The 26,165-nt window shown below is 41.4% G+C and overlaps 1 protein-coding gene across 1 annotated transcript in view; it reads left to right on the forward strand.

Moving 5' to 3' along the window:
- MCTP2 (multiple C2 domains, transmembrane 2) overlaps positions 1 to 26,165 on the forward strand; it is a gene marked incomplete at its 5' end in the record, with an annotated part of 87,752 nt that overhangs the window by 1,033 nt on the left and 60,554 nt on the right. Inside the window, 8 exons of the mRNA XM_008947675.1 lie at positions 3,027 to 3,169; positions 3,951 to 4,027; positions 5,148 to 5,259; positions 7,214 to 7,249; positions 15,616 to 15,780; positions 18,040 to 18,170; positions 24,867 to 25,053; positions 25,921 to 26,014. Coding sequence (XP_008945923.1) covers positions 3,027 to 3,169; positions 3,951 to 4,027; positions 5,148 to 5,259; positions 7,214 to 7,249; positions 15,616 to 15,780; positions 18,040 to 18,170; positions 24,867 to 25,053; positions 25,921 to 26,014 — 945 coding nt within the window. The remainder of the gene's footprint in view (positions 1 to 3,026; positions 3,170 to 3,950; positions 4,028 to 5,147; positions 5,260 to 7,213; positions 7,250 to 15,615; positions 15,781 to 18,039; positions 18,171 to 24,866; positions 25,054 to 25,920; positions 26,015 to 26,165) is intronic.

Below are 26,165 nucleotides of genomic sequence, written 5' to 3' on the forward strand. Positions count from 1 at the left end.
AGCGTTTCTTTTGTATGATCCACGAGCCCCCGCCCCCTTCCCCCCCCGCCTGCCTAGTTGAGACGTTACCCCTCTGACAGCCAGACAGGCGAGCGCCGCCGCAACCCCCGCCCCTCCCCAATTATTTTCCCGAACAATTAACACCGGTGCTAACTTGACACCTTTCCCTTGTTTGGCTTTTGTAAACCATCCTCCCCTTCTCCCTCCCTTCCCGGCGTCCCCGTTTCCCTCTCGCGCGAGGGCCGCCGCTCACCCGTGAAACAGTTGGAACATTATGGAGCTGTCAAGACAGCGAGGGATTACCCAGGGTGCCTTGCTGCAGTAAGTGACACCACTGAGGCCCCGGTTTGAGATGTTTATTTTGAGAGTAAGCTGACAAGCATGAAGGCCTGATCCCAGAGTGGCAATCTTATTTAATTAAAGGCCTCTTTTTATTATAGCTTTCTCCCCCCCCCCCTTCGCTGTTTTGTTATATATTTTCCCCTAAATAGGTTTATTTACAGAAATACTCTTTTGGTAGCCATCGATATGTTTTTATATATAAATAGGTGTAAATAGATCCTGATATAACAGAAATGTTCTTTAGCAGTCCTTCTGGTATCTAGATAGAAAAGCGTGGCTCACATGAGCGGCGCTGGGCAGCCCTTCCCCCCTCTTTTATTTTCCTTCCCTGGGTAACAACCTGGAAAGCTTTCAGAGCACTAATGCAATTGGGATGCTTACTTAGCTCTAGTCTTCCTGCTTCCCATCCTTGGAGAGAGGGCTTGGAGTTTTATACTTGCAGATATTGAACTTGCTGGCTGCTTCTCCTCTTTCTCTCTCCCTCTCTTTTCAGGTTTTGCCCTTGTTTCATGGGTTTTCTGTGCCAAAAGCAGATGAGTTATGGCCATAGACCACCTGCCTCCATCGTCCTCCTCATGCTTTCATTTCATCAGTTGCTTTCCTTCTCTCAGCCCGTTGCTATTCATGCACAGAATGGGTTGTAGACATTATTATTACTCTTATTGTTATTTTTAATAATGCAGCTTGCTCCTGCTTATCCTCTAAATAAAAGCTAGTTGTTTTTTTTTTTTCCTTTTCATTTCTTTTTAAAGGAGCTGGAAGAAACTAACACCAAAGAGCTCAGTGCTGTTGTTTCCTAATTCCTGCATCCTCTGAGGGCTACTGCCCACACTGTGAGGCTACAATTTAGCTGTGTGTTCCCACTCATTGTGTGGAGTGTGCTGGTTTAACTGTACATTTTATATGAGTATAATCATTGCTCTGAGAAGTAGTCTAGGGAAAGGTCTAGTCCTAACCTATTGAAAACGAAGAGAAGCTGCCCTCTGACTTCCCTGGCTTTGCATCAGGCTCTTATTATTCTCTCTTAGACAAGAAGGAAAAGAAACTTCTTTTTAAGTTTGCACCATTTTTCACAAAAAGGAGTCGATTTTAACAATTATTCTTTAGGAAAAAGATCAGCTGCAGGTAGTATTTGAAAACCAACTGATATTTTCCTTCTGTGAATGAAACACCTTTTATGTGCAGAGTTGTAGAGCCAACTCTTCCCTTTAGAAATTAGAACAGAGTCAAAACTTTCTGTAGTTGTTAAAAATAAGTCTGTATGTCCCAGGAGCACAGTTTTTACACTACTACGTAATTCCAAATAGATGCTAACACTTAGCTGTTTTTGTCTCGAGTCTGTGTCTGTCTTCACAGAACACTGATCAGAGCTTTGGATGTTCAGATATGGATTTTTCACTTCCACTGAACTACTGGCAAGCCTGAGCATTGGTCCTTCCCTGGGTTATCCTGAACTGCCATGCATTTGTCAGCCAGTATCCAGTGGGAACCAGGGAGGACAGGTTCGGATGACTTCTGAACGTGAAGTGGGGTACAGGAGTCTCCTTCCCTGCTGGCAGCCAGCACTGAGGCTGGGGGGCAGCCAGGACCATCACGTTAGCTGTTATTGTTCTAATGAAATCAAACTGTTAGGAGGGAAGTTTAATTCCAAATGTAACGTATAATACAGACAATATTGAATATGACAGATGGGCAGCACCTGGGATCAGTTAATTGTATGTGTTGCTACACCTCAGTTTTATTCTTTCCCTTATTTACAGCTTGTGAGATTTATTTATTTTTTTTTTGCATAGTCTGCATGCATTTCTAAATCAACCATCTAGTTAAACCTTTTTCCCCTTTTTGTGTGGTGTCCTGCATGGTGGTTGGTGTTAGTGCAGATGCCACTGGTTTAATAACAATAATAAAAAGTTGATTCCCTCTTCTGCTCTCCTTTGACAGCTGCAAGTCTTTCTATTGCTGCTGAGTGGCACGAGCCTCACGCTCTGTCCATGGACATCTGCTCCATAAAAATAGAGGGCATTATTGCTGTGGCAAATGGTGCCACCCGGATTAAAAAATGTGTTACCTGAATCTTGTTTGATGCCTTTGCAGTGTCTGTTCCATGTGTGGTTTTTAGCCTGAGCTGGTGGATAATGTCAGCATGTTTTCACTGAAACTTCAAATCTGGGCTTAAGTAAATTGGCAAGTGAGACTAGTGATGAAATCCTGAAGGGTATTTTAGCTATTGTTACTGGTTTCCTTAGAGCTCCTATCCAAGTTACGATGCTTTTGAGTTTTAGTGTCTTTATATATTCACAGTTGCAGGATCACATTTTCTCTCTTCCACTGTCTGTGTTGTTAGTTGGCCTGTAAATAAATAGTCCTTCATCCTTGCTTTGGTTTGCTTATTTCCCAAATTAAAATGTTAACTAATTTACTAAAGAATAATTAACATCCTTTAAAAATAACACAGCAGAGATCAAGCAAACTATGCAGAAGTTTTGTTGCCTGCTTTCGGACAGCTTTCTGGTTCTGCCCTCTAGATTTCCTTTAGGAACTAGCAATTTTTATATAGAAAATTCAATACATGTATTTATAAAGTCAGTCATCACTATTTCCTATTTATTGTTTGATGAAAATATAATCTAAGGTTATGGGGTTGTGTGGGAGCAGTGCTAATCTATTTTTATTAATTATCACAGGTACGAGTGACCCGTATGTGAAGTTTAAACTGAACGGGAAAACTCTTTACAAAAGTAAGGTGGTCTACAAGAATCTCAACCCAGTTTGGGATGAAACTGTCGTGCTGCCTGTACAGACCCTCGATCAAAAACTTTGGATCAAGGTACGTTTTGGTTCCAGGTTTTTGAAAGATGGGTCAGTGGTTTTTTTAAGCAATTATTTTCGAGTTTAGAGACGTATTGATTTTTATCCCCTGTAGCAGTGTAACATAACACAATGCGGTTTAGGAGCTGCAGCAATTTCAAATTAAAATGCACATATGTCTTTTCCAGATCTTACTAGCATGTTTTGCTTTCTGTCTGCAAAAGCCCGAGCTGAAATAAAACTCCTTGACTGGATGTTTAAAACGGAGGAGCTCTGTTCTGCTTGTGCAAACTCAGTGAAACCAATAGTGGTTTCAAAAGCATGTTTTAAGAGCGTAATTTGGCTGGGTGGAACAGAATTATTACCTGGGATGCAGTCGTGACAAGTAGCAAAGCCTTGTCTCATTATGAGTAACGTTACAGTTCCCAGAACTGCAAGCTACCAGTTGTGAGCACTAATTGCTAAAACATCTGCAGCCAGAAGTACCTGATTTTTGTGTGGCGTTTCATTATGCTATCACATAGAGCATAAAGGAACAGGCACAATCCGTAGCAGCACACATGTCTCTGTTTACATAATATTAGGAAGATACTTTCAGAATGCTGTTTAAATATTTAGTTAAAAATACAAATTAAAGCACGGTGATGGGAAATGATTCTTGAATTGTATCTAAGCTTTGATCTTTCAAATACCAGACTGAACTGAAAGGGATTAAAATAGCTGTTCTTTTATCAGCCAGGATAAAATTGGCTTTTTTTTAATGTAAAAACTAGAAATATTTATTTTATTTGTGCCTCCAGGTGTACGATCGAGATTTAACCTCTTCAGACTTCATGGGTTCAGCATTTGTAGCGCTCACTGAACTTGAACTCAATAGGTAATACGTTTATTTAATTAATTGCAGCTTAATTGAGAAACACAGGAAAATAATTAAATGCTTTTGCTGTAGCTTGGGATTTGTCTTTTCGTGAAAGCTTATTTTGATAGAAGGGTGGGGAGCACATATTCAAAGAAACCACTTGAGAGAAATCCTGTGCACGTATTTTATCCGGCGTTACGTACCAGTTTCAAATCCAACCTGGATGGAGCCCGGAAAAAAAGTTTCTATCTGCAGCATTGTTTGGGGAGAGCAACACCAGAATCATTTATGGAGGTGGATGAAGAAAGGGGGGAGAAGGTTGAGACCCCTCCTTAGCCCCACGTAGCGTGGGGTGACCTTTTCTGGCTGTACTTGGGCTGGGAGCCGTTTGCCTGGCTGGCTGCGAGCGCCCCGTTTCCAGCCTCCCCCTGCAGCCATCCGTCCCCACGGCGGCTCATCTGGCCCTGATTTAGTGCAGAGGCAAGCCCTGTGCCTTTTGTCTGCTGCTGCTTGCTCTCAATGTGGAGTTGGAAGCCAGGAATTCAAGTTTTAGTTCTTCCTTTCATACTGCCTTGCTGTGTGACTCTTTTTTTTGAGGGGAAAAAAAAAAGGGTGTATTACAGCTCCCGTGGCTGTTGTGTCTGAATTCCTAGATGCATTACTGAATTTATCCCTGAGATAGTGGCACCAGGTAAATACCAGCATTCCTGTTTTCAGAGGGGGAACTGAGTCCCTCTCTGAAAACACAGATTAAACACAGGCAGAGGTAAGGCAGAACACAGGTCTCATGAGTCAAATCCCAGCCATGAATATTAGGAAATTCACTTGGATGAGTTTTTCTGTCACTCTTCCTCCCTATGAAGTGGAGGTAGTAGTAACTTAATTCAGCTTGCATCTACATATGGAGAGTTCTAAGTATTAAGTAGTGCTATATAGATGCTAGGCTGCATTATTAAAAGGGTGGTGTATTTTGTCAGAACTAAGAAGGAAACCTCCAGTTTTCCCATTTTAACATTTAAACTCAATATTGGGCATTTCAGACAAGAAGCTGAAATTTGCACAGCACAGTGTGACCTTTAATAATCAACTCGAGTTAACTGGAGTCAATAAATGCACATCTTTTTTTTTTTGCTTGTAGAACTACTGAACAGGTTTTAAAACTGGAAGATCCCAACAGTTTAGAAGATGACATGGGAGTGATTGTGTTAAACTTGAGTCTAGCAGTCAAGCAAGGAGACTTCAAGAGAAATGTAAGTGGCTTAGGAAATCAAATTTATAGCTGGTTCATGTAGGGTGGGGAAAAAAGAGCTGGCATAATCTGATTTACAGGGAAGTGCCACCTTTATTTTCATCCTCCAGAACTGCAATAGTGAAATAAATCATAATTTTAAAAAGAAGTCCCATATTTAACTGGGTCAAAGTTACGTAGACTTAGTAGTTGGATGCTTCTGTCTCATAGGTGGTATTGGTATCCACCTGCAATGAGCAGGTTGCTGAAGAGAATGCATGAACTTCACCTGCTGTGATTGTGTTCCAGAGCATGCCATGGTCCAATTTCCACCTAGGAGTTTAGATTTTAGCACTCCAAAGAACAAAAAAAGTGGGTGTGTTTTTTGTTCTTGTCCATGGAAAAAATAAATCCATATGAAATCTAAAAGCAGGGATTTGATGTTAGGACTCCAACCACACCAATTCTGCTGAGGAGCACATTGGCTGAGAAGGAGATTGGCAAAATCAAGGTTCTTACAAGCACTGACAGTGTTTTGACTGAGTTCAATTGAACTTGGCTCCTGATGCTGAAATATGGTGAATTTTGTGATGTAAAACCCAGTGGAGACTGAGAACACAACTGAAGCTGGTGGTAGTTAAAATTCAGGTCCTACACGTGTCTTGTTGTTCTGGGTTTGTGTGTTTTTTCATCTTTTAAGATCTCTACTAGAGTTTTACACAGTGTGTATGGAGCATAGCTGTGTTGATGAGCTTATCCTGTTTCTGTCCTGTAAAGGTTGGGGAACAGCAAAGATCAGGCACTTAATTAGCTGTGGTTTTCAATCCAGTCCAATTTTAAATGTGCAATAAATATGTAAAGAGAAAATCTTTCTACAAGTCTATGTAGTCTAGCATGAAAGTTACTGTTTACAGCACTTCAGTGAATTAGAGGTATGGAATTCCAGTCTGAATGAGATTATTTATAGAAACATAAATGTTTCAATTAGTTGGAAAGCAAAATAATGAAAGCTAATGTGGGATGTCTGGCATTCAGCATTTATTTTCCAGCAGTTGCCTCTTTTGAAAATTGTAAAATCTCAATTAATATTAAGATAATTGTAGAGTTATTTCTACCTCAGTACATGATTATTTAAAAGTGTAATGACAACATTCAAAATGCTGTTAATGTATTTATATATCTATATTATTGGAGATGACTTTGATCTGGGGTGTGAATTCCCCCTTTAACTTGTCCAAGAGTGTTGCTGACATACGTGTCACTGCACTGCAGGAAGGAAGGAGGCAAAGACTTAGTTTCTTTAGCAAAAAAAAAAAAAGAAACCAAAACAGTTTAGCCAAAGAACCTTAAGAATTCTTCTGGGACTTTTAGGAAGGCACGTGCTAAAGTGGACCTAGCCAGTGAGACAGAAAATTGGTTTAAAGTAGCAGCTTTTGGAACTCTTGGGTGCTTAGTTAACATTCAGAGTTCAGATGATAAAAGAATTGGTGCACACAGTAATTTTTTTTTAAAGACAATCTTTTAAGCCCTCATATTTCAAATGCAAATTGCTCAGTGGGTTCAGAACAGTGAAATGGCTCTGTCCCCATTAGCACTTAACAGCAAGGTGATTTTTTTTTCTTCTTTTTAAATTAGCTTACTGTAGTACCAGATGGCACCAAAAATATAAGCCATGTTTCTTAATAATGGCTCTGGGTACTTCCACTTTTTAGTCTTGATTTATTTTTTAATTTTTTTTCTGTTTTTAGGTGCAGTGCAGGTATTTTGAGTTTGTTGATTCTTGTGTTCTATGAGGGAGGGGAGAGAGATGAATTCAGTAGTCGATCCAGTCTCCTTACTTAGTCCTAAGCTTTTTCTAACATATTTGACAAGCTGCTGTTTGAATTATTTTACTAAACACTTTGTTTTGCTCCTTTTTTTTTTCCCCCCTCTCTCTCTGGGTTCTCTTTGGTGTGATGGTGGGGACTCATGAGTAGAGGTGGTCAAGTCGGAAGAAGCGAACTTCCTCCAAGGTAATCCATATTTTATTATCCTCCAAAACAAGTCCATGCCAAAAATCTTTGTACCCTCCTTTGAGATTGAAAGTGTAAAAATACAAGAAGTCTAGATGTAGCCTGTCTAAATGCATTGGCAGATTTTTTTTTTTAATATGATGAGATATTGCTGCTGCTTTCTTATTGTAGGTGCTACTGTAGTAGCAAGTGTCAGTAGAAAAAGAGAAATGGTCTGTGAGAAGGAAATGGGTGTAAATACAACCAAAAAAAGGAGCTATGGGAGATTTGAGTTGCTTAAGGATACCCAAAAGGCACCTGGTAGTTGATACTGGAGTTGAACATGAGCCTCCTGGTTCCCAGTTTAATTGTTTGGGTTGCCTCTTACCATGGGGGAATTTGAGAGGCAGTATTTCTTTTTGTTGCTCCTGTGAGTTCTGAAATTCCTTTTGTTTTTGGGATGGAAACTGAGCAGGGAGTTTTCATTACCAGCAATGTAACAGGATTTCCAAGATCTATCTGTCACCACATATCTACATAACTCAGTTCCCTTGGCCATCTGTAGTATCCTTGCAAGCTTCCATTACTTTTATATTCCTGTACTGTCCCACTTTTGTATTAGATTTTAACTTGTTTGAGAGCCACAATCTGTTTATTTGTTCTGTAAAGCTTTAATTTGCTATTGAGTACATAACAATGATACAGAAACTGCAGGCCCCAGTACCCAGCTTGAGAGGTGTACAGTCTAACTTCCTGAGAAGCAGAATTCAGCTCTTAAAAGAACACATACACATCTTGATATTTTCCCTATATAACTAGTGGTTTGTGCCTAAATAAATTAGATAATTAAGCTCCTCTTATTTTATTCTTTACAATGGTGACATGCTGAGGAGCCAGCCCCCTCAAGTATTGTGCCAGCAAGTATTTTTTTGTCAACAGAAGAAGTGCAAAGTGCAGCCCGTGGAGCTGCATAGAAGCTTGGTGAGCCCTAGTTCCAGGGATATTGGCACAGAGAGCTGCCAGACACCCCTGAATGCTGTATGACAACATGATGGGATAATTGAAGAGCTCAGCACTTCAGTTTTTAACTAAAGCTCTGGAAATTCCTGTGCCCTCACTGTCAGTGTACCTTGATCTCCCTTTTCTTAGGCATGTGCATGCAGCCATCTCTTGATGCTGGTTGGCTTTGGGTCCCAGAAAGTGGAGCCAGGTTTTTAAACTCTGTCCTTTTTGTCCAGAATAGCCAAACTTCTGCCTTGGTTGTTGTCACTAGAATTGGTTTCTTTTAGTTGTATGTTACATCTTATTGCAGTTTGAAGAATTTTTTTTACATACAGGTTTTTGGACCTTTAGCTGTAAGCTGGTAGTTTGATCAGTTCTCAAGACTCTGGCTTGTGCCTTAGCACCTTTTAAAATAAAATTAAGAGTTGCTAAAGCATAGTACTGAGTTGAGAAGTGGTGAAAGTCTTGTTTAAAAGAGGATAGGGGAGTGGGAAAGGAGCTTCAACCCTGTGCTCTATTCTCTTCCAGTCACTAGAGGGTAGGAGAGCTTCAGTTCTTCTTGGGAAGAAACAGTTCATGCTCCGGTGTGATCTCTAAAGAAAAGCTCTGTGACCATCCAAAGGCAGTAAAAAGATTTCCCAGCATGCAGTGGAAAAATCTGACAAAGCAGTATTTCCTAGTTTATTGATTCTGCTACTGCACTAAAACACTAGTACTGTACATCAATAACCATCTTTAGTTAGGAAACTCTGGTCTGTGGAAGCAGTAGTAGCAGTTTGTGGCAGAACATAAAGGCTAGGAAGAAAAATTGTGTGCATAGGGAATATAGGTGTCTAGGGAAGGCACAAGAGGTTGTGGAAGAATAGCCAGAAAGTATGATGGGGTAGAAAACAACGTTGCTGGGTGAGATAAAGATGCAGGAGTAAGGAGGGCAGGGGAAATGGAAAAGGCTCTGTAATGGATACACAGACTCGTCTCTTTTTTGGCTACTGAGCTGGCTCTGACTTGGTTGTTGCAGGACAGAAAGGCCATATACTTCCCATTTGAGCTGCTGAACTGAGACAGATCTAAATTTCATCTCTGTAGGCTTAGACAAAAGTTTTCTATTTGAAATAGGTTTTTTTTTTGTGCTGAACTATAGCTGACCTCTATTTTAATATTTAACTTTCATTTTCCTACAAATACAAGGAAAATGACTTATCTTAAGGATGGACAAAATGAATATATCTTTCACAGCATTCTTTGATCTGTATTGCCTATATGAAAGAAATCTGGTTATACTCTAGTTTGACCATTTTATGTTATCTTAGTGAAGGTTTGGCACATGAGTGTCCTAAAGGAGACTCTTCACATTAATCACGGGGATTCTTGCTGGCATCCCAAATCCCCCCCACATGGTCAGTACCCCTGTGGATGGCATTAATGCTTGCTGCAACTCCATGTCAGACTGTCAGAGGGGTTCATGTGGGCCATTGTGGATACTGTAAACTCTTCATGTGTGCTCTCTGAGCTCCTTTGCTTTTTGAAGGAAAAACCCTCCCTTTCAGGCAGCAATGAGAACAGCAGCAGTAGAGGGTGTCCAGTCCAGCTACGACTGCCTCACGGTCACTCCAGACTGCATGCAGGATGGATTTCAGCAACTGGACATTGTCTTTGAAATCATTTTGGTGCAAGAGCTGTTGAACTGGATGATTTAGCTATCTGTTGATTACACAGCATATATTTTTCACTGCTGCTAGAAGGGAATCATCACACATTTGGGCAGACTCCCAAGACATGGGCAGCACATCCAGATCCCTCATTTCACATGGGAGCCGAGAACAGCATTGTCCTCTGTGGGAGCTGTCTCCAAGAGCTCAGCCTACTGCTTTTTCTCAAAGAGGGTGGCATTGCAAAGGGAAGAGGCTTCTCTTAGGTAGTATTAATATATGCCCTCATATCTATGTATTGGCAAGCTCTCCCCTCTTTTCTGCTTTTCTTTCTGGGGCTGTCTGGGGTGCAGAGGGAGTTGAAGTGTATCTCTGCTGCAGCCCAACGTGCTGATGCTCAGTAGCCTTGTTTGTCCTGGGTGGCTTGAGTCTCACCCCGAGTGCCCCGCATGCTATTTCCAGCATTTGTACAGCTGAATAACCTTTAAGTGTTGAACATCTAGGAAGCAAAATAAGCAGGTTTGCTTGGGGTGGATTGACCCACAGGAGTTCACTCCTGAAACAAAAGCGACGCCGTCGCCACCTCGATAGCCTAAGCTGATTGAATAAATTGGCTGAAAGGCTGACTGGACCCAAGTGCTCCTCAGCAGCTCGGCGCAGGGGAAAATCCCTCGCTCTCCTTTTTCTATTTTTTTTTTTTTTTCTCCTCTGTGGGCTGTTAGGTTTCATTTTTGCCTGCCTCATTGTATTTGGCTTCCTCCCACAATACCCCGTGGGCAGCGACGCTCTCCAAGCGCTTTGCGGAGCGCAGGGACTCGGTTGCCACAGGGTCATGCGTCGTGGCAGCAATCTCCTGTCGGTTCACTTGCCTTTCTCCCTGCCCTCTCCTCTTTCCCAAGGGGAGACTGCCTCTGCAAAATGGTTTCCCTGCCTAATGAGGAGAGGTCCAAAGAATCTTCCTATTTGTGTGTTGTTGTTTTCTCAAATGGCAAATTACGTGGCCCAGTTTCGACGTTGACCTCTTCACAGGGATTGCAGCAGGCTTGCTGTTGTCCTGTCTCATCCTTTTAAATGAAAGATGTGAGAGATGGGCTCACTTCACACTTGGCCACCTCGCCGTGTCATTTAAATGTACAATTTTTCTGCATCTCTTTATTGCTTCAAAAACAAGTTTGAACTTGGGGCATGTATGTGTGTGTGTCAGAAAAAAGTGACAGATTTGAAAGCAGCCCTGATGCACCAGAAGGGATTTGCTGGGTGCCTATAGAGGGAGATTATATACAAATGGTGCTATCAAGGAGACTCAAGCTCCTGAAGGATTTTGTGAAGTTGGGTCAATGAGCTGGTTCTTTCCCCTCCAAAGCTCCATTGTTCTTTCTCATCTTCTGTAGGTGGCTCTGTGAAGGTAGAACATGGCCCACATACTCTTTTTTCTTTAAACCAGAAAGTAATAAAAAATTTAAAGTTGGTGTGAGAAGCTTTTGCATTCATTTTGAAACCAGGAATTAGATTCTGGAAATTAAGTTGTGAGCATTGATTTTTTTTTTTAATCTTTCAGTTCAGAGACTTGGGATGTTTTCTGGGCAAATGTTCCTTCAAAGCAGTAGGAAGAGGAACCATCTTTTGTTTCTCATGTGACAGGGTCCTGCTTTATGACCAGGCCGTGCTTTTGCTTTAGAATAAGAGTACTCATTACTTACCTGATGTTTCACAGTCCCTAAATCTGCAGTAAACAGGGGCTTTTAGACTTTAAAAAGTTTATTTTTAAGAGTAAAACTTTCTGGGTACCCTTGTGCTTATTGTTTTATTTCTGGCTGGCTTGTTTGAGGGATGCTTTTTGTTCAAGTTATGCATTTTACAGCAGGAAACTTCTCATAAAGGTGACCTTTATGATATCACTGCTTATTTTGCACACAGACCCCAGCTGAAATCAGAGCTTTGTCTGGAGACGACTCCTCAAATTCTGGTCTCAAGGCTATCTTGATTTCAGAAGCAATGATGGGCAGGAAGAAATAAGCAAACTTGTCTGCTGTCTTGTGCTTGGGATGTGTGCCAGCTTCCATCATAAAGCACGTGCTTCCTCATTTCCAGCCCTATAGCCTGATCCTAGGCTTCAGCCAACTTTTCTGTACCTCTGCAAGGCACCTTTGCTTTGGTCTGGGATGTAGCCAGAGTGCAAGCCAGCTGACTGTGGGGAGTTTACAGGAAAATAAAGCAGGACAGGCCTGAAGGACCTGGCATCCAGTCCAGGAGCACAGCTGGATTCAGCAGCAGGAGGAGCTGAAGTACCCAAGTGCAGAGGCATCTGTAGCCTGGGAGGTATAGGGAAAGGGAAGACTTGAAGAGATAAAACCATTTTGAATTTGTCACAGATTAAGCAGTTATGTTCTCCTTTTCTGGCCAGTACAGACAGTAGATTTGACTTTTCTGGTCTCATTGTGAAGGCAGGTTAGTGTAGTGATGGCTGGAGGTAGGAAAAGTGGTTGGGGTGGTTTTTTTTCAGTGCTTGTTTTGCCCCCAGTAACTTCCTTGAGCTAATTGCTACACTTCTCTGTGTGTTATGCTGGAATAGTTTTGCCAGCTCAGAGGGAGGCCGTGAAACTTAGTCAATTAACTCTGTGTAAATCAGTTTGAAGCAAGTAGGTGCAGTGTATCAGAGAGGAGGTAAGACTTCTAAAACAAATAATGTAATATCATTTTCTTGTCACCTGGGAGGCGTTTTCCCTATTGCAGGCTTCCCCAGGTAACACTAAACTTGACTCATTGATGGTCCAAGCCTGTGGGTCTGCTACACATCTGGGTTTCCCCAGATGTGCTTGCTTCCAGCAACTGTGAGTGCAATCTGAGACACTGCCTGGTTGGCTGGGATTTCCATCAGGGTGGTCAGAGGAACAGCCTGCCCAGTACCCAGGGAGCCTGGAGAGGTGGCCACAGAGCATGCCCAGACCGAATCATAGATGATCTGAGGCACAGGAGACGTGCCAGACCTGCTGAGCACAGCCTGTGGGAACGACCTGGGCACGTCCAGGAAACCCAAAGCATTCCTGAAGTGATGGGCTGTCTTGCAGGGGCAGGAGGCAAGCAGCCTTCAGAGTCTTTGTGCTGCTCTGCTTGGAGAAAGGCTTGTGGTGGTGGCAGAGCTGGGTTGGGGGGTGGGAAGCAGACTTGCAGCCATTGGACCTGTGTTGAAGTGCTGCAGAGCAGCACTATGCCCTAAACCAGCTGCATGTGTCTTGGCTTCTCTCTCCAGCGTGATGCCCTAAAGTGATGCTAAGTCTCATGCAGAAAGTAGCCAGGTCCTGATAGAGACCAACATGCCTCTCTTTGGAGATGAGCACAGAGTGCTTTTGCAGCTGCACTGCTGTCTGTACGGGGGGGTGCAGGAGGCTGGTTGTTAGGGGCCACCTGTTTTGGGGGGGGTCAGAGTTGATGCATTGCAATATACGCTAGTTAAATATCAAGCTGCAGGTGCTGAGTTTTCCTGGGACTGTGTGGAATCTGGGGTGGTTTGGGTGCCTCCCAACAGTCCTTTGAACTGTCAAGTCAGGGGCTAAAAGCGTGGGGTTGTGTGCTGCAGAACTAGGGTAGGAAGGCCCCCAATGCTGAGCGACTCCCTAAAATTCTGGCCTGGTTGAAAAATGGAAAGAATCCAAGTTTGATCTGAAAACTGAGTGATAACAACTGTCTTTCGTGTGCAGCCTGGAAGCTTTGAAGAGAACTAGATGCTTTGTTTGTAAAAGAAATTGTAACACAGATAATAAACTTTGGGGTTTTTTTTGTGAACTAACATCAAATATCTCTTCCTCCTCTGAGGAAGGAGCTGGGGAGGGGGGGGGAGGGAAAATCCTTGCTCCTAAAGCAGCAAGTCCATCACATCAAACATGGTTATGTTAAATACTAAAACGTTCAAAGTACAACGGAGATAGATAAAGGCTTTGATGGGAAGTGGATATTTCCCAGGGACATTACAAGCAATAATCCAGATGTTATGGTGTAATGCAACGAGTGTCCATGGATAGATGTGGAGCTCAAGCCAAGCAGCGCCTGCTGTAGGCCTTAGCCCTCCACTCCCATGCTGTTACGCCATATGGAAGCAATCTCCAGGCCCCTTTAATAGCCAGCTTTGGATTCCATTTTCACAGGGCTCATAGAGCTAAGTGGAGCTGTTTTATGGACAAGTTAGATAGAAGCCTTTCCAAGATAAACATCCAATTCGAAATTAGGACATACCAAGCTGCAAAATTATTTTAGGGCATATTTCATGGAAGCGCTGCCATTTTTCTGAGGCGATTGCCAGACTGTAGGATGCCCTTTGATCCCTTGTGGACATTACTCCCTTTTTTATAAAAAGGATTTTGAAATAGTTGCAGTGTTTAGGGAGGAATATATCTGCCGGGACTTTGAAGTATGTCCATGGGAACAGTCATGCTTTAGCTTTTTGGCCTAAAAGACCAACTTTAACCAAAAAAAAAAAAACCCTAAAATCACATTGCAGCTGGATTTATGAATCAAAATCTCGTTTTCTTTTTAAAGGTAGGAATTCTTAAACATTGTGCCAGGAAGGCCAAACAGGGTGTTTAAATAGAAGTATATTAATATGCTTGTGGGATTCAAAGAGTTGGGCATTTTAACCAGTAAAAAGGGAGTAAAAAAATTTGTGAGTTCACCACCCATGATTTAAGAATCTTGTTGCTGGGTAATTGATCCATAAAAAGTAATCTTCAGACATCAGGTGCTTTTGCAATCATTTTATTTAGCAACAACATTTCTTACTTGCTTTTAAAGCTAACACGTCCTGTTTTAAAGTGACTTGTGAAATCTCCTCCGTCTTGCTCCCACCTGTATATGACATGATTGAAGCTCCAAAGTGTGGCAAGTTAAAAGTTGCTTCACGAGGATAAAATATGGCAGGATTTTTACTGCAACAAGAAAAGTATAGCCTTGAGTTTTAATGTTTCCAGCTCACTCCCCCCAAATAAAGGCCTATTTAATCATCCCCTGTCCAATAAAATATTGCCAGTTAGCAAACTCTTAGCACAGCCGTGCGAGGTAGGATGAAGCTGTGAAGGTAACAAATGTGGCTACCAGGTAACCATAACTCCAGATAAAGAGCCTGGTGGTGTCAGTGGGTTTTTCTGCAGGCATCAGTATTTTTGATTCGTGAGCTTGGTTTCTGGAAGCAGGAGCTGCAAAGGCAGCGGGTGAAGAGCTAAGGTGGACGACAGGCGGTTGAGTGATTGGAGAGGTGGAAGATGCACGTTCAGCCTTTCACCTGGCCATAGACTTTATGATTGTGGGCTGTCTCCCCAGAAAGGACAGACCTCTATTTTGTGGATGGAGCTGGAGATATTTAAGAGTTTGCTTTAGTTTCTCTCCTCTTCCACCTCTCCCTCCCCACTGGTCTCCTGGGTCTTTCCCTGTGCCAAGGTAACAGACTGCTCCCAACGTTCAAGGTGTGATTTTGCCAAAGCTCAGCCAGGTTAGCTGAAGTTGACTTCTCTGGTGGTTTAAGCCAACCCTGCTGGTGTTGCTCTGATGCTGAGCACCGTCCTTTCACAGAGCCAGCTGGAGTGCAGGCAGAAAATCCATAGCATCCTATCGCCCTCCATTTCCTGCCTGCTCCTAGGAGATGGTGGCATTTTTCTCGCTTCTGGGGCTTTCATATCACAGTCAGTTTGAGCATAAAATGGTGGGTTTGGGTGCACGAACGTTTGATGTTGCTGACTTGCTTTTCAGTCGAGTTTCATGCGGAGCGTGCGGCTCTCCGACGCTTTGCGCAAGAACCAGCTGTGGAATGGGGTGGTTACCATCACACTCTTGGAGGGGAAGAACATCCCTGGAGGAGGCTTGGCAGAGATATTTATTCTCCTCAAACTAGGAAATCAAAGATACAAGAGTAAGGTAAGTATTAAGGATTTCCTTAAGTTTGCTGAAGCCAGTAAGGTTCTTGCTGTTTCTTTTCCCGGTGTTGCTCCCTCAGATGGAACTGTTCTTGAATCCCTTCTGTGTGAGTGAGATCCAAACCAGGAGACCAGATCAGGGACTTTTTTTACTAATGTTTAACATGCCAATATAGAAGTAGGAAGTTAGGAATATTGTATGTATCTGTTTTTGTGCATTTAACATGCTCCATCATATTGATAGATGTTTGACATTAATATGTGATGAAATAGAGCTCCATGCATCACCTGGGTTTTGTTCTTTGCCCATACAGAAGTTAGACTTGCAATGTTAGCTATGCTGGAAAAGCAGACCTGAAATGAAATAAAAGAATTCCTTGTGCAGGGGAATTCTTTTACTTTTATTTTTTAAAACACCTTCTTGAAAAAAAACACGTTAGCTATAACAAGAAAAACCCCAAACCAAACCACACAGAATATTCCATGGTTTTGATTTGAATTTTTATTCCTCTAGGCTGTGTTACTTGTATCCAGCACGATTTCATGGGAGTCTAAGAAATGAATGGGGTTCCCAAAGATATACATTTCATCTCCAAAGTCTAATAAAGGAAGGGGGTCTAATTAAAATTACATTCTATTGAGAAAGCAAGAGGAAAGCATGTCAGGAACTGGAAATGTGGAGGGAGGAGGAGGAAGCACACAAATTCCCTCCTGTACAAAATGTACAGAGCATGTTCACAGAACATCATGTTCAGATGTAGGCACATCTGAAACCTGCACTCTGTCCCCTACGTGGGACCTCAAACCAAGGTCACGATAGAATGTTTTTATTTAGAAAAGCAGCTCTGAAAAATAACAAATGGGTTGGTTATTTTAGAATAAATATATGTTGTTCCAGTTAAGATCCCTTATTATGTTCCTCTTTAATGGTCCATAACCTGTGTCATGAATCTGCAAGCCTGCCTTGTTTGCAGTCACAGAAAATAAAAGTTTAGAATGAGGAGTTAAAACAGTGACCTGATTGCAGAGTGTTTTTGTATGGGGTCCAGAATAACTTGGGAACTGCTGCTGTTCCACCCTAATAAGACCCCAAATTGGCAGCCCTTCACATTCTGTCCTAGAGTTTATTCAGCTTATAAAGTACCATCTCTCGTGGTCCAGAAAAGCAGACAAGGTGGGAGGAATCTCAGTCATGGTCCAGCTGAGCCTATCTCATGTTCCCTCAGTGGCAATGCTGATATTGATGGTGGGCAGTGCAGTGTGATGTTACTGAAACCTGGTGGGATCATTCCCAGGACTGGAATGCAGGGATAGGTGGGTACAAGCTCTTTAGGAAGGACAGGCAGGGAAGGAGAGGAGGAGGCATTGCCCTCTGTACCAGGGACCCGCTGGAATCAGTGGAGCTCCACCTGGGGAAGGATGATGACCTACCTGGTTGAGAGTGTATGGGTTAAAGTGAAAGGCAAGACAGGGGAGGGTGATGTTACTGTAGGGGTCTGCCACAGGCCACCTGACCAGCAGGACCAAGCAGATGAGGCCTTCCACAGCTCATGGCAGAGGGGTTGGAACTGGGGGATCCTTGTGGTCCCTTCCAACCCTGACAGATTCTGATCTGTTTTAGCAGAGGACTTTAGAGCCCTAATGGCTCAATGGTTGGACTTGATGATCTTGGAGGTCCCTTCCAACCTAAATGATTCTATGATTCTATAAGAACTGAAAGTGATTTAAATCTCAATTCTGTGAGTACCCAGAGTAACCTGAACGCATGAACAATCTCACCAAACTCAGAGGGACAATTTATGGATACTAATCTGACTAGATGTTTATAATTTCAATGCTGCTCCTTCTTTGCCTAGATCTTAACACAGAAGGGGAAAAAATCCTGATCTGAGTTTGTAAATGCATTCAAACCTGTTTTCAGGTGATTGCCCTCAAAAGGTTTATTCTTCATTTCTTGTGTGATGTTGAACGATGACCACAGTCCACTGAAAGTGGAGCTGGTGGATCCACCTTGCATTTCAGAATTTCTCCAGCCAGTCATTCATGTCACACTGGTATATTTATTGTTACTGGGAAAGAGGAAAGAGTTTTTAAGAAAGATGAGGTTGTGTGATTGTCTGGGGAGCTTTGGTTGGAATAGACTTAGTACTTGATGCCCTAGCATCTGGCCTTGTTCTTGTATAGAAGAATTGATGTGTGCTTTACTGTGGAAATAACTACCATTTAAGAAAAGTAAATATTATAACTGCATGTTTTCTAGACACTGTGTAAGAGTGCAAATCCTCAGTGGAGGGAACAGTTTGATTTTCACTACTTCTCTGACAGGAAGGATATGTTGGACATTGAGGTCTGGAGAAAGGATAACAAAAAGCATGAGGAGCTTTTGGGAACGTAAGTTGGGTGGTGTTTTTTTGTTTGGGTTTTCTTGGGTGGGAGGGTGGGCTAAATACAAAAGATAATGTGATTTTTATTACTTTTTAAATATTAATCTAATTGTTTTCATTACCAGTGTCATGCTGAGTGATGTGATTTTCTCTTTACTCTGGTCCAGATGCTTCTTTAAGGATACGCTTATTAAAACCTGTTTAAGGGGAACTGATGAGCCACAACTTGAATGCAGAGACACCAAGGCTGACTCTGCACATGCTGACTGAAAAATCCAAAATACCATGGGAGCTCAGTGGCAGCCATTTCTGAGAGAGCTGGTGGCAGCAAGGAGCAGTACCTGTCTGTGCTTGCATGGTGATATTGCTCCAGATCCAACCGTGCTCTGCAGGGCTCCCTTGTGGCTCCAGGCTGGCACCAGCAGGGATCTTTGTGCTTCTTTTTAGAGTGGCACTAGTGACCCTTTTCTCTGTTTGCACTTTGGTAGTGCCTTGTTTATATATGGCTCCTGTTACCTGGATTTGCTTTATTTGGGTAATCTCCCTCTTGCCACAGAGGGCTGGTCTCTGTAGGTTTGGTGCCCATGTTCTTGCACAAGCTCATGTTATTTAAAGCATCCTTTTCAGGGACAACCTTACAGGGGATCTACCCATCTCCTAACTAACACTGAATTTTGTCCTGCTGCATTATTCCACTATAGCTTCAAATTCTCGAGGAATGATCTTATGTCATATTAGCAGATGAGACTTTATGGGTTAGCAGTTGAACTTCTTATTTTAGTTTCTTAATGGGAATTGAATCCCACTCTTCTGTCCTGCTCTTCTCCTTCCACTCTAACTCCAGCTTATTTTGTATTAATATAGTCATTGTTTCCTAGTAGTAGCCGAGTAATCTTTCCTCCTGTTGCCTCCTCCCCTCTTTTGGCTTGCAGTGTTTTCATCTAGACCCATCTCCCCAAACTGCATCTGTGCAGATGCACCAAGAACCATTTACTTCACTGGAGCCCCTCTTGGGTCTATCTGTTCTTCTCTGCTTGCCACAACCTCTAAATTCTTAGGGGCAGGGGTCCTGTCTGCATTTGTTTGCTGTTCTCACCTGGTAAGCATTTCACAACTTGCTGACTAAATAACAGAAACTAGTAAGAACATCCTCTTACTTAAAGCATTCAAACAGTTTGAAGCTATTCACTGAAAAGAACAATGCCCTTTGGCTCCACAAATGTTTGTGGTTTTGCAGAGCAGGAAATGCTTTCTGGCTGAATGCTGTTGCTCATCACATGGAGAAGTGGCTGAAGATGAATATGTTCCTTCCATTCTCAGAGTTACTTTTATTATTTCTGATATTCTGTTTGGAGTTAAATGTTTGTGGCTTGCCTCTGTTCAGTCTCCCTGATGCTGGAACAATTCTTTTTTAGTTTTTCCCCTCCTCTTTTTTTTTCTACTGGTTTCTGGCAGGTGGTGTTCAGTCTGGCAAAAAAATTATCAGCAAAATGCTTTTTCTGTTATTAAAGATTTCAGCACTGAGAAAGACAGCAAAACTAACTTCAAGGTAAATCTAACACACAGAGGCTATGTGGAGTGAAAAATATTGTTGCTGTTTCCTTAAACACAACAAATTTGCTGTAGTATCAAAACAGGAAAAAATTACACTAGATTTTAAAGCACTATTACAAGAATAGGTGAACACCAAATGCATAATAACAAGCCTTGTTTTTACAGTGTAGAAACTTTTGACACCCAATAAATAATATTTTATGAATTGTTCAAATGCAGCCTAATCTGGAAAAGGATTTTGTAGGAAAAACAATATTATGAGGTGCCATGTTTATTGTGACTTCCAAGTTGAGTTTTGAGATTTCTGGATTTCACAACTTCATTGTAAGGAAGATTCTTCTGTAGAGTGTTTGTGGGTTATATTCAGTTGTTACACATAGCAGTGCACCCCAACTGCCCTCAGTTTGCATGATTTTAAGGAAAAGGAAAAATTTGCTGATTTTGAATGAATAATTTTGTGGTCAATTTGTGGACAGAGTTAGGATTCATTATGCTTCTCTCAAGGCTGTGTTGGTTGAACAATGTTGATTAGACCTTTAAATACATATGTATTATTAATATTTAAGTGAACTTGAGGAGGTGCACAAGTTAATTTCTCATAATTTGAGTCATGTCTCATAATCCAGACTGCTGAATTTCTGTGGAATAAAATTTATGTTAATCCCTTTAGAACCAGGGTTTCATGTAGGATGGATGCCTTAAGCCCCTGGAACGTGGCTCTCCTCCCAGGTATAATTTGGTTTCAAGGTAAAATATTGTTCTTGAAATAGGACCCAAAGTGTCTGTGGAGACTACGTAACATAGAGAATAAGAAATGTTGGACCTTTGGTACCAAACACTGACATCTGGGGCATTTGTGTGCTTTTGAATTAGTGAGGAACCACTGGGTGCAACTTCATGTCATCCTTCTCCTACCATGAAATGAACCCTCACTGCCAGTGCACATAACAAGCTAAATTATTGCCTTCAGCCTACCTGCATTCTCCTCAGACTGGGTCTGATTTTTCTTCCTAATTTAAACTACTGCAGCCTTTAGTGGTTCAGCTGCCAGCGTCTGACACTGTGGGGTGGCTGTGTTTTGGTGCTGGATGAAATAATCCCTCTATTTAGTCTGCACAGAACTGTTAGTAACATTTATTGAGTGCTTTTTGTGTCCTTTGGGATAAGAGGAATGCTATAAACAGGAGAGGATGTTAATGTATATTAATAAACAAAGGTGTTAACATGTGCAGAATTTGTCCAGGCAGAGTTAGATTGTTTATGCCAGGTTGTTAGAGAGTGTTTCTGCATTAAGGGATATGCTTTGAAAAAGACATGCTGCAGAATGCTAGAGTGTTTTTCTTCATGTATTTACCTCAAGAAAGAAGTTTTACAAAATTTGCTAGACTTAAGACCATGAGCTATGAGACTGGAGAGCATCCAATAACTTTATGATGAATGCCTGCAGGAAAAAGAGTCATTGCAACAAGAAACAATCCTTATTTTAAAGGCCATGCTGTTGGGATGGAGCTGTAAAATCTACTATGGCTGCATCCAGACCTTTCATTTAAATTTTACCAAGCTATAGAAAGAATCAGGCAAACAGAATTTATCTGTGGAGTAAGTCAGAATAAGACCTTATTAATTGTCTTCCTGACACCTGTGGCATTTGAAATTCCTTTTCAAATATTAATCATAGAAGCATCTTAATGTAGGCTGTGATAATGGTTCTGACCTCTTTTGTGAAGGGCTTTCATGAATTCTGCAGTGGAAAAACAAGGGTAATGTTGTGTGCAGCTTTTTTTCATATGTATTTATAGATTTTTAAGGATATTTATTATAATTTACTAAAATGTGGATTGGCTGATAAAATATAACTCCATGGCTACTGATAAGAAGCTAAGCTCAGCACCTTTTAGTGAAATTTTAACACTTGATTCCCTGGTAAAGTTAACCATTTAACCCAAAATTTACTATGTAGTTTTCTCAAGCAATGTTTATCTGCAAAATTAATAAAAAAGGGAAGAAAAAAAAAATTTGGCAGCTTAAAGATGAGGGCTGTAAGTCAAAAGAACAGTGTTAAATGAAAAACTAATGTTGTGGTGTAATCCTCTACAGAACTAGAGGTTAACAGAGAGGTGTAGACCTCAATATTGATCAGGAGGAGGTAGGAAAGCATTTAATTAATTGTGGTTTTAAAAAAAAAAAAGATACAATTGTGTGCACAAACTTAGAGAACTGTATCCCCTGTAGAACATGCATATAGCCATGTGTGTAAAAGATATCTGAACTTAATATGTGATGTAGCAAAAGATGAAAACAAGCAGAGCTATCCTATTCTGAGATAGGGTTACTGGGTTGAGAATTTAACTCAGGAGATCATTTGCATCATCTAAAATACAAATAATCTCAGAGTTCTGCCCTTTGCATTCAAATCAGGCCAGCTTCTGAGCAAAACCTGGATTGCTTCCATTAGTTTTATACTGTGCCCATCATGATAGTCTCTTAGCACTTTCCTGTGAAGCAGTTATTTGCAATAGGTCTTGCAGATAGAAAGCTGAGAAAGAAGGAAAGGTAGATTTTCCATTTCTGGAAGATGGGGGACATAGTTTGGAAATCATTAGACTCATTTTAATAGTGTAAAAGTGTTTGTGTGGAAACTGCTGAATTTATATAGTAAATTGAATGTCTAATTGTTTTACTGAGCTGCTTTCTCTGCAGTCTGATCAGTTATGTTCTATAAACTAAATGAAACAGATTCTTTTTTTCTTAAGCCTTTTGCCATTTGCAAGTGCAAATGTGGAAATTCTTTTCAGTTCCTCAAAAGAAAATAGAGAGGCATACCATCACCTTGAGTGAACACAGATGTTTTAAGGAAGTTAGTTTGCACGGAAATCAGACATGATTTGGGGAAGAAATGCTTATACTCCACCTCCTGCTGTTTTCCCCTCCACATGTGCATCCTTCCTACCCCCACGCCCTTATACTCAAGCTTTTCTTTGACCTTTGACTAATCAAATTCCTTTATTAAGAGAAACAATTCCAATTTGCCAAAACAAGCTAGAATTATATTTAACTTTGCCTTTGAGATAGGAGAGATTTCTGAGGTTATCTGTTGGTGGGAGATGCTCTGTTGTCTGAACGTGTTGTCTTTTCTCTCTTACCCCATGGAAAGTTCTTAACGTGAAAAAGCAAATGCAGCTTTTCCCCGTTGTGACAGTGTTGAGTGGGTGGTGTATGAAATGCTGACGTGGGAGATGTGGCCTTTGTTGTCAGCTGAACCACAGAGCAGCTGGGTGACCCTGAGTTTTCCCCTCTACTCCTTCCAGTTTCTTCATCTGCATAAAAAGAAAACAAACCCCAAACTAAACCAACCCCCCGCAAGATAACGATGCATTCCCCCTTTTGCACCAATACCTCAAGTATCACTAAAACTGCTGCACTATGAGAAGCAGCTGTGTTAATGCAGCCAAGGTGAATTTGACCTCCAGTGTGGAAGTGATAAGGTCTTTCTCAAATGCTTGCCTTTTTTGTTGTAGTTTTGTTTTCCTTTCTACTCTAACTTCTCTTGTCATATCTTTTGAAAGAGTCTAGGCATAGCAATGAGCTTTAAATGCAACCTCTCACACATGGAAATTGTGTTGAGAGGCAGCCTGTGCACCAAACAGGGTTGGGACTCTTCCTGGTTTATTTTCCTTCTCTTGGAAGCAGTTAATAAGAGTAAACTTGCAACCTGTTGTAGGTTTGATGGGGTGAAGCAAAGAGCACACTTAAGGCCGAGTCATCCCTGTTGATTCTGATCAGAATGAGCTTACACAAAGAGCTCTGGTTTTATACGCAGAGCTACCGGACGACTTACGAACTCATCAGAACACGATGCCTTATACTTCATAACGTAGCTTCTTGGGTTTTCAGGCTGAAATGTTTGGGGATTTATTTTTTTCACCCCCCCCCCCAGCATTCACAGAAAAGAGGCTGTTAAGAAGCGGAAAGCATGCAATTTATAGCAGATGGGTCTCAACCGCTCCGGCTCTACTACTGGAATGGGATCAATCAGGAGCACTACACGCACCATTTACCCAGAAGAAACCCACCTGGGGGAACCCTGTGGAATTTTAGCCTATTAAGACAACACCTTAACAAGTTTAGTTTAAATAAAAACTTGTCGGCAGGCATTAAGCAGAGCGAAAGCTCTCGCCAGCCCTTGGAGAAATGCAGCTCCCATCGCGCCGTGGCAGCGAAGATTCCCCGTCCTTATTTTTGGTGGTGGTTTTCTTTATGTGTTATTTTGTGTGTTGTTTTTTTTTATTTTATTTTTATTTTTCTTTTTTCCCCTTTTTCATTTGTAACTTTTGTTCAGCCTCTTCTTAAAAGCCCAAGCCCCACGGAGGTTCAAAAAAGTTCCACTCCATTTGCTGGACTTCTAAATAGAAGGCATTTAGCTGAGCCAAGTGATTAGACTTTCTGTTGCATTTAACCACTCCCTTTGCATATAGCTCGCTGTCTACTCTTCTCCCATACTCATCCTTTATAATTGTTTCTATTAGTGTTCCTCTTCTTTCCTCCTTATTTTTATTTTTGGAGAAAGCATCAGGTTAATGATACATATTATGTGCGGAGTTGGTGGGGGGACTTTTAAGACCATCCTTCCCTTTGGGAAATATAACAGTACACTGAAAATGAAGCTCTAGTAAGGCTTGTAAAAGAGATTGGGGCATACAGTATAATGTAGCATAAAATGGAGTATGTGACTTTAAAGAAACTAATCTATTTTAAGCTGTTTTAAATTTTGCATTTGACCCTTTTCTTTTCCCGCAGGTGAAATAAAATTGTTTCAGATCCATGACAAAACATGAGGGGGTTTTATAGGGGAAGTGAGGCAGGCCAGAATTCAGTTTTTCTTGCAGCCCAGCCCTTTTACCTCTGTTTACCAGTAGGTGAACCAGAAAGCAAAACTTTGACTGTTAAGTGCAATAGAAACTGGTTAATTGGTTTCCCATGTTTAATTTTGAGGTGCCTTTTTTCCTTTCTTTTTTTTTTTTTTAATTCTTCCCATCCTTAACAAGCAATAAGTTTTGGTGGCTCCTCCCCATTGAAATCAATATAAATATTTTTTATTTTTCTTTTCCCAGTTCCTTTTTCTCACTAACCCTTGACAATGTCATTCTAGGTGCCAAGTGGACATTACTGCCCTGCCGATGAAGCAGACCAACTGCTTAGAGCTGCCTCTGGAAAAACATCCAGGCTCCCTGCTAATGTTGGTTGCTGTTGCTCCGTGTACAGGGGTGTCCATCTCTGATCTGTGTGTTTGCCCTTTGGGAGACCCCAGTGAAAGGCAACAGATTGCACAACGCTACGTGAGTTTGTGGTTTTGGTTTCTTTTTATTTTTCCTCCCTTAGTTTTGAAAGTAGTCAAAAATGCAGGATAAAAAATAAATTGTCCAGTTATAATAATGTCTTGTACCACAGAAAACTATTGCATGGAATAGTTACTATGTGTAGAATGACAAGGAGACTGGCAGGGCAGATAGCCCCAAGCAATTTGGCTACTTGAATTCATTGAGTTTTAAATTAATAATATTCTTTGCAAACTTCAGTTTTATTAAGAGATTGCTATGGGGAATGAGACACACTAAAGACCACTGAGACATCATAGTACACTAACTTTCCTCCTTTTGGGAGGATATGTTCTGGACTTTCAACTGTTGGAAGATGGAGCCTTAGGATGGCTTCTGTGCCTCAATCCTCAAAAGATGGGCAAGGAGGAGTAAGTATGTCCATCTGAAATGGATTGTGAGACTTGAGGGATGAGGAATTTGAACCACATAAGCCAAAAATTTGAGGACAGATTGCTCCTGATTGCATGTGCTGCCTTCCCAACTCATTCTACTTTTCCAGGTCTACCTATGTCCCATTTTCTGTTTTAATTTGCCTGTGGTGCTTGTGTGAACATGCAGGGCTCCTTCCAGTCTCCACTATAACATTAACATGTTGTATGTGAATGGAGACCTTTTTTAGGAGCAGTTAGCATGTGTTATCACAAACCTCAGGGTCGTGATGAACTGCACTAGTGGATGTGTATTTATGTGTACATCAGCTGCTGAACTCAAACACCACGGAAAAAAGAGTGATGGATAGGGAAATGTAAGTCATTTAGTAGTTCAATAATTTCTGTTTCTTACTGAAATACAACAAAACATATCTTTATGCTTTCCCCCTTACAGTGTATAAAGAATTCCTTTCGGGATATAAGGGACGTTGGCTTCTTACAAGTCAAAGTTTTAAAGGCAGTGGACTTGTTGGCTGCAGATTTTGCAGGTATTTTGTTACTATTTTGCAGCATATGATGCTGTAATACATTGTGTGTGCTACTTAGACTTTGTGCAGTACTGTCAGTTAATCAAGGAAAAGTAAATCTTTCCATCTTTTCTGCAGTGGTGAAATCTGCCTCTGGGAACTGAAACACCAA

This window comes from Merops nubicus, unplaced genomic scaffold, assembly GCF_000691845.1.
Source record: "Merops nubicus isolate BGI_N331 unplaced genomic scaffold, ASM69184v1 scaffold11409, whole genome shotgun sequence".
NCBI lineage: Eukaryota > Metazoa > Chordata > Aves > Coraciiformes > Meropidae > Merops > Merops nubicus.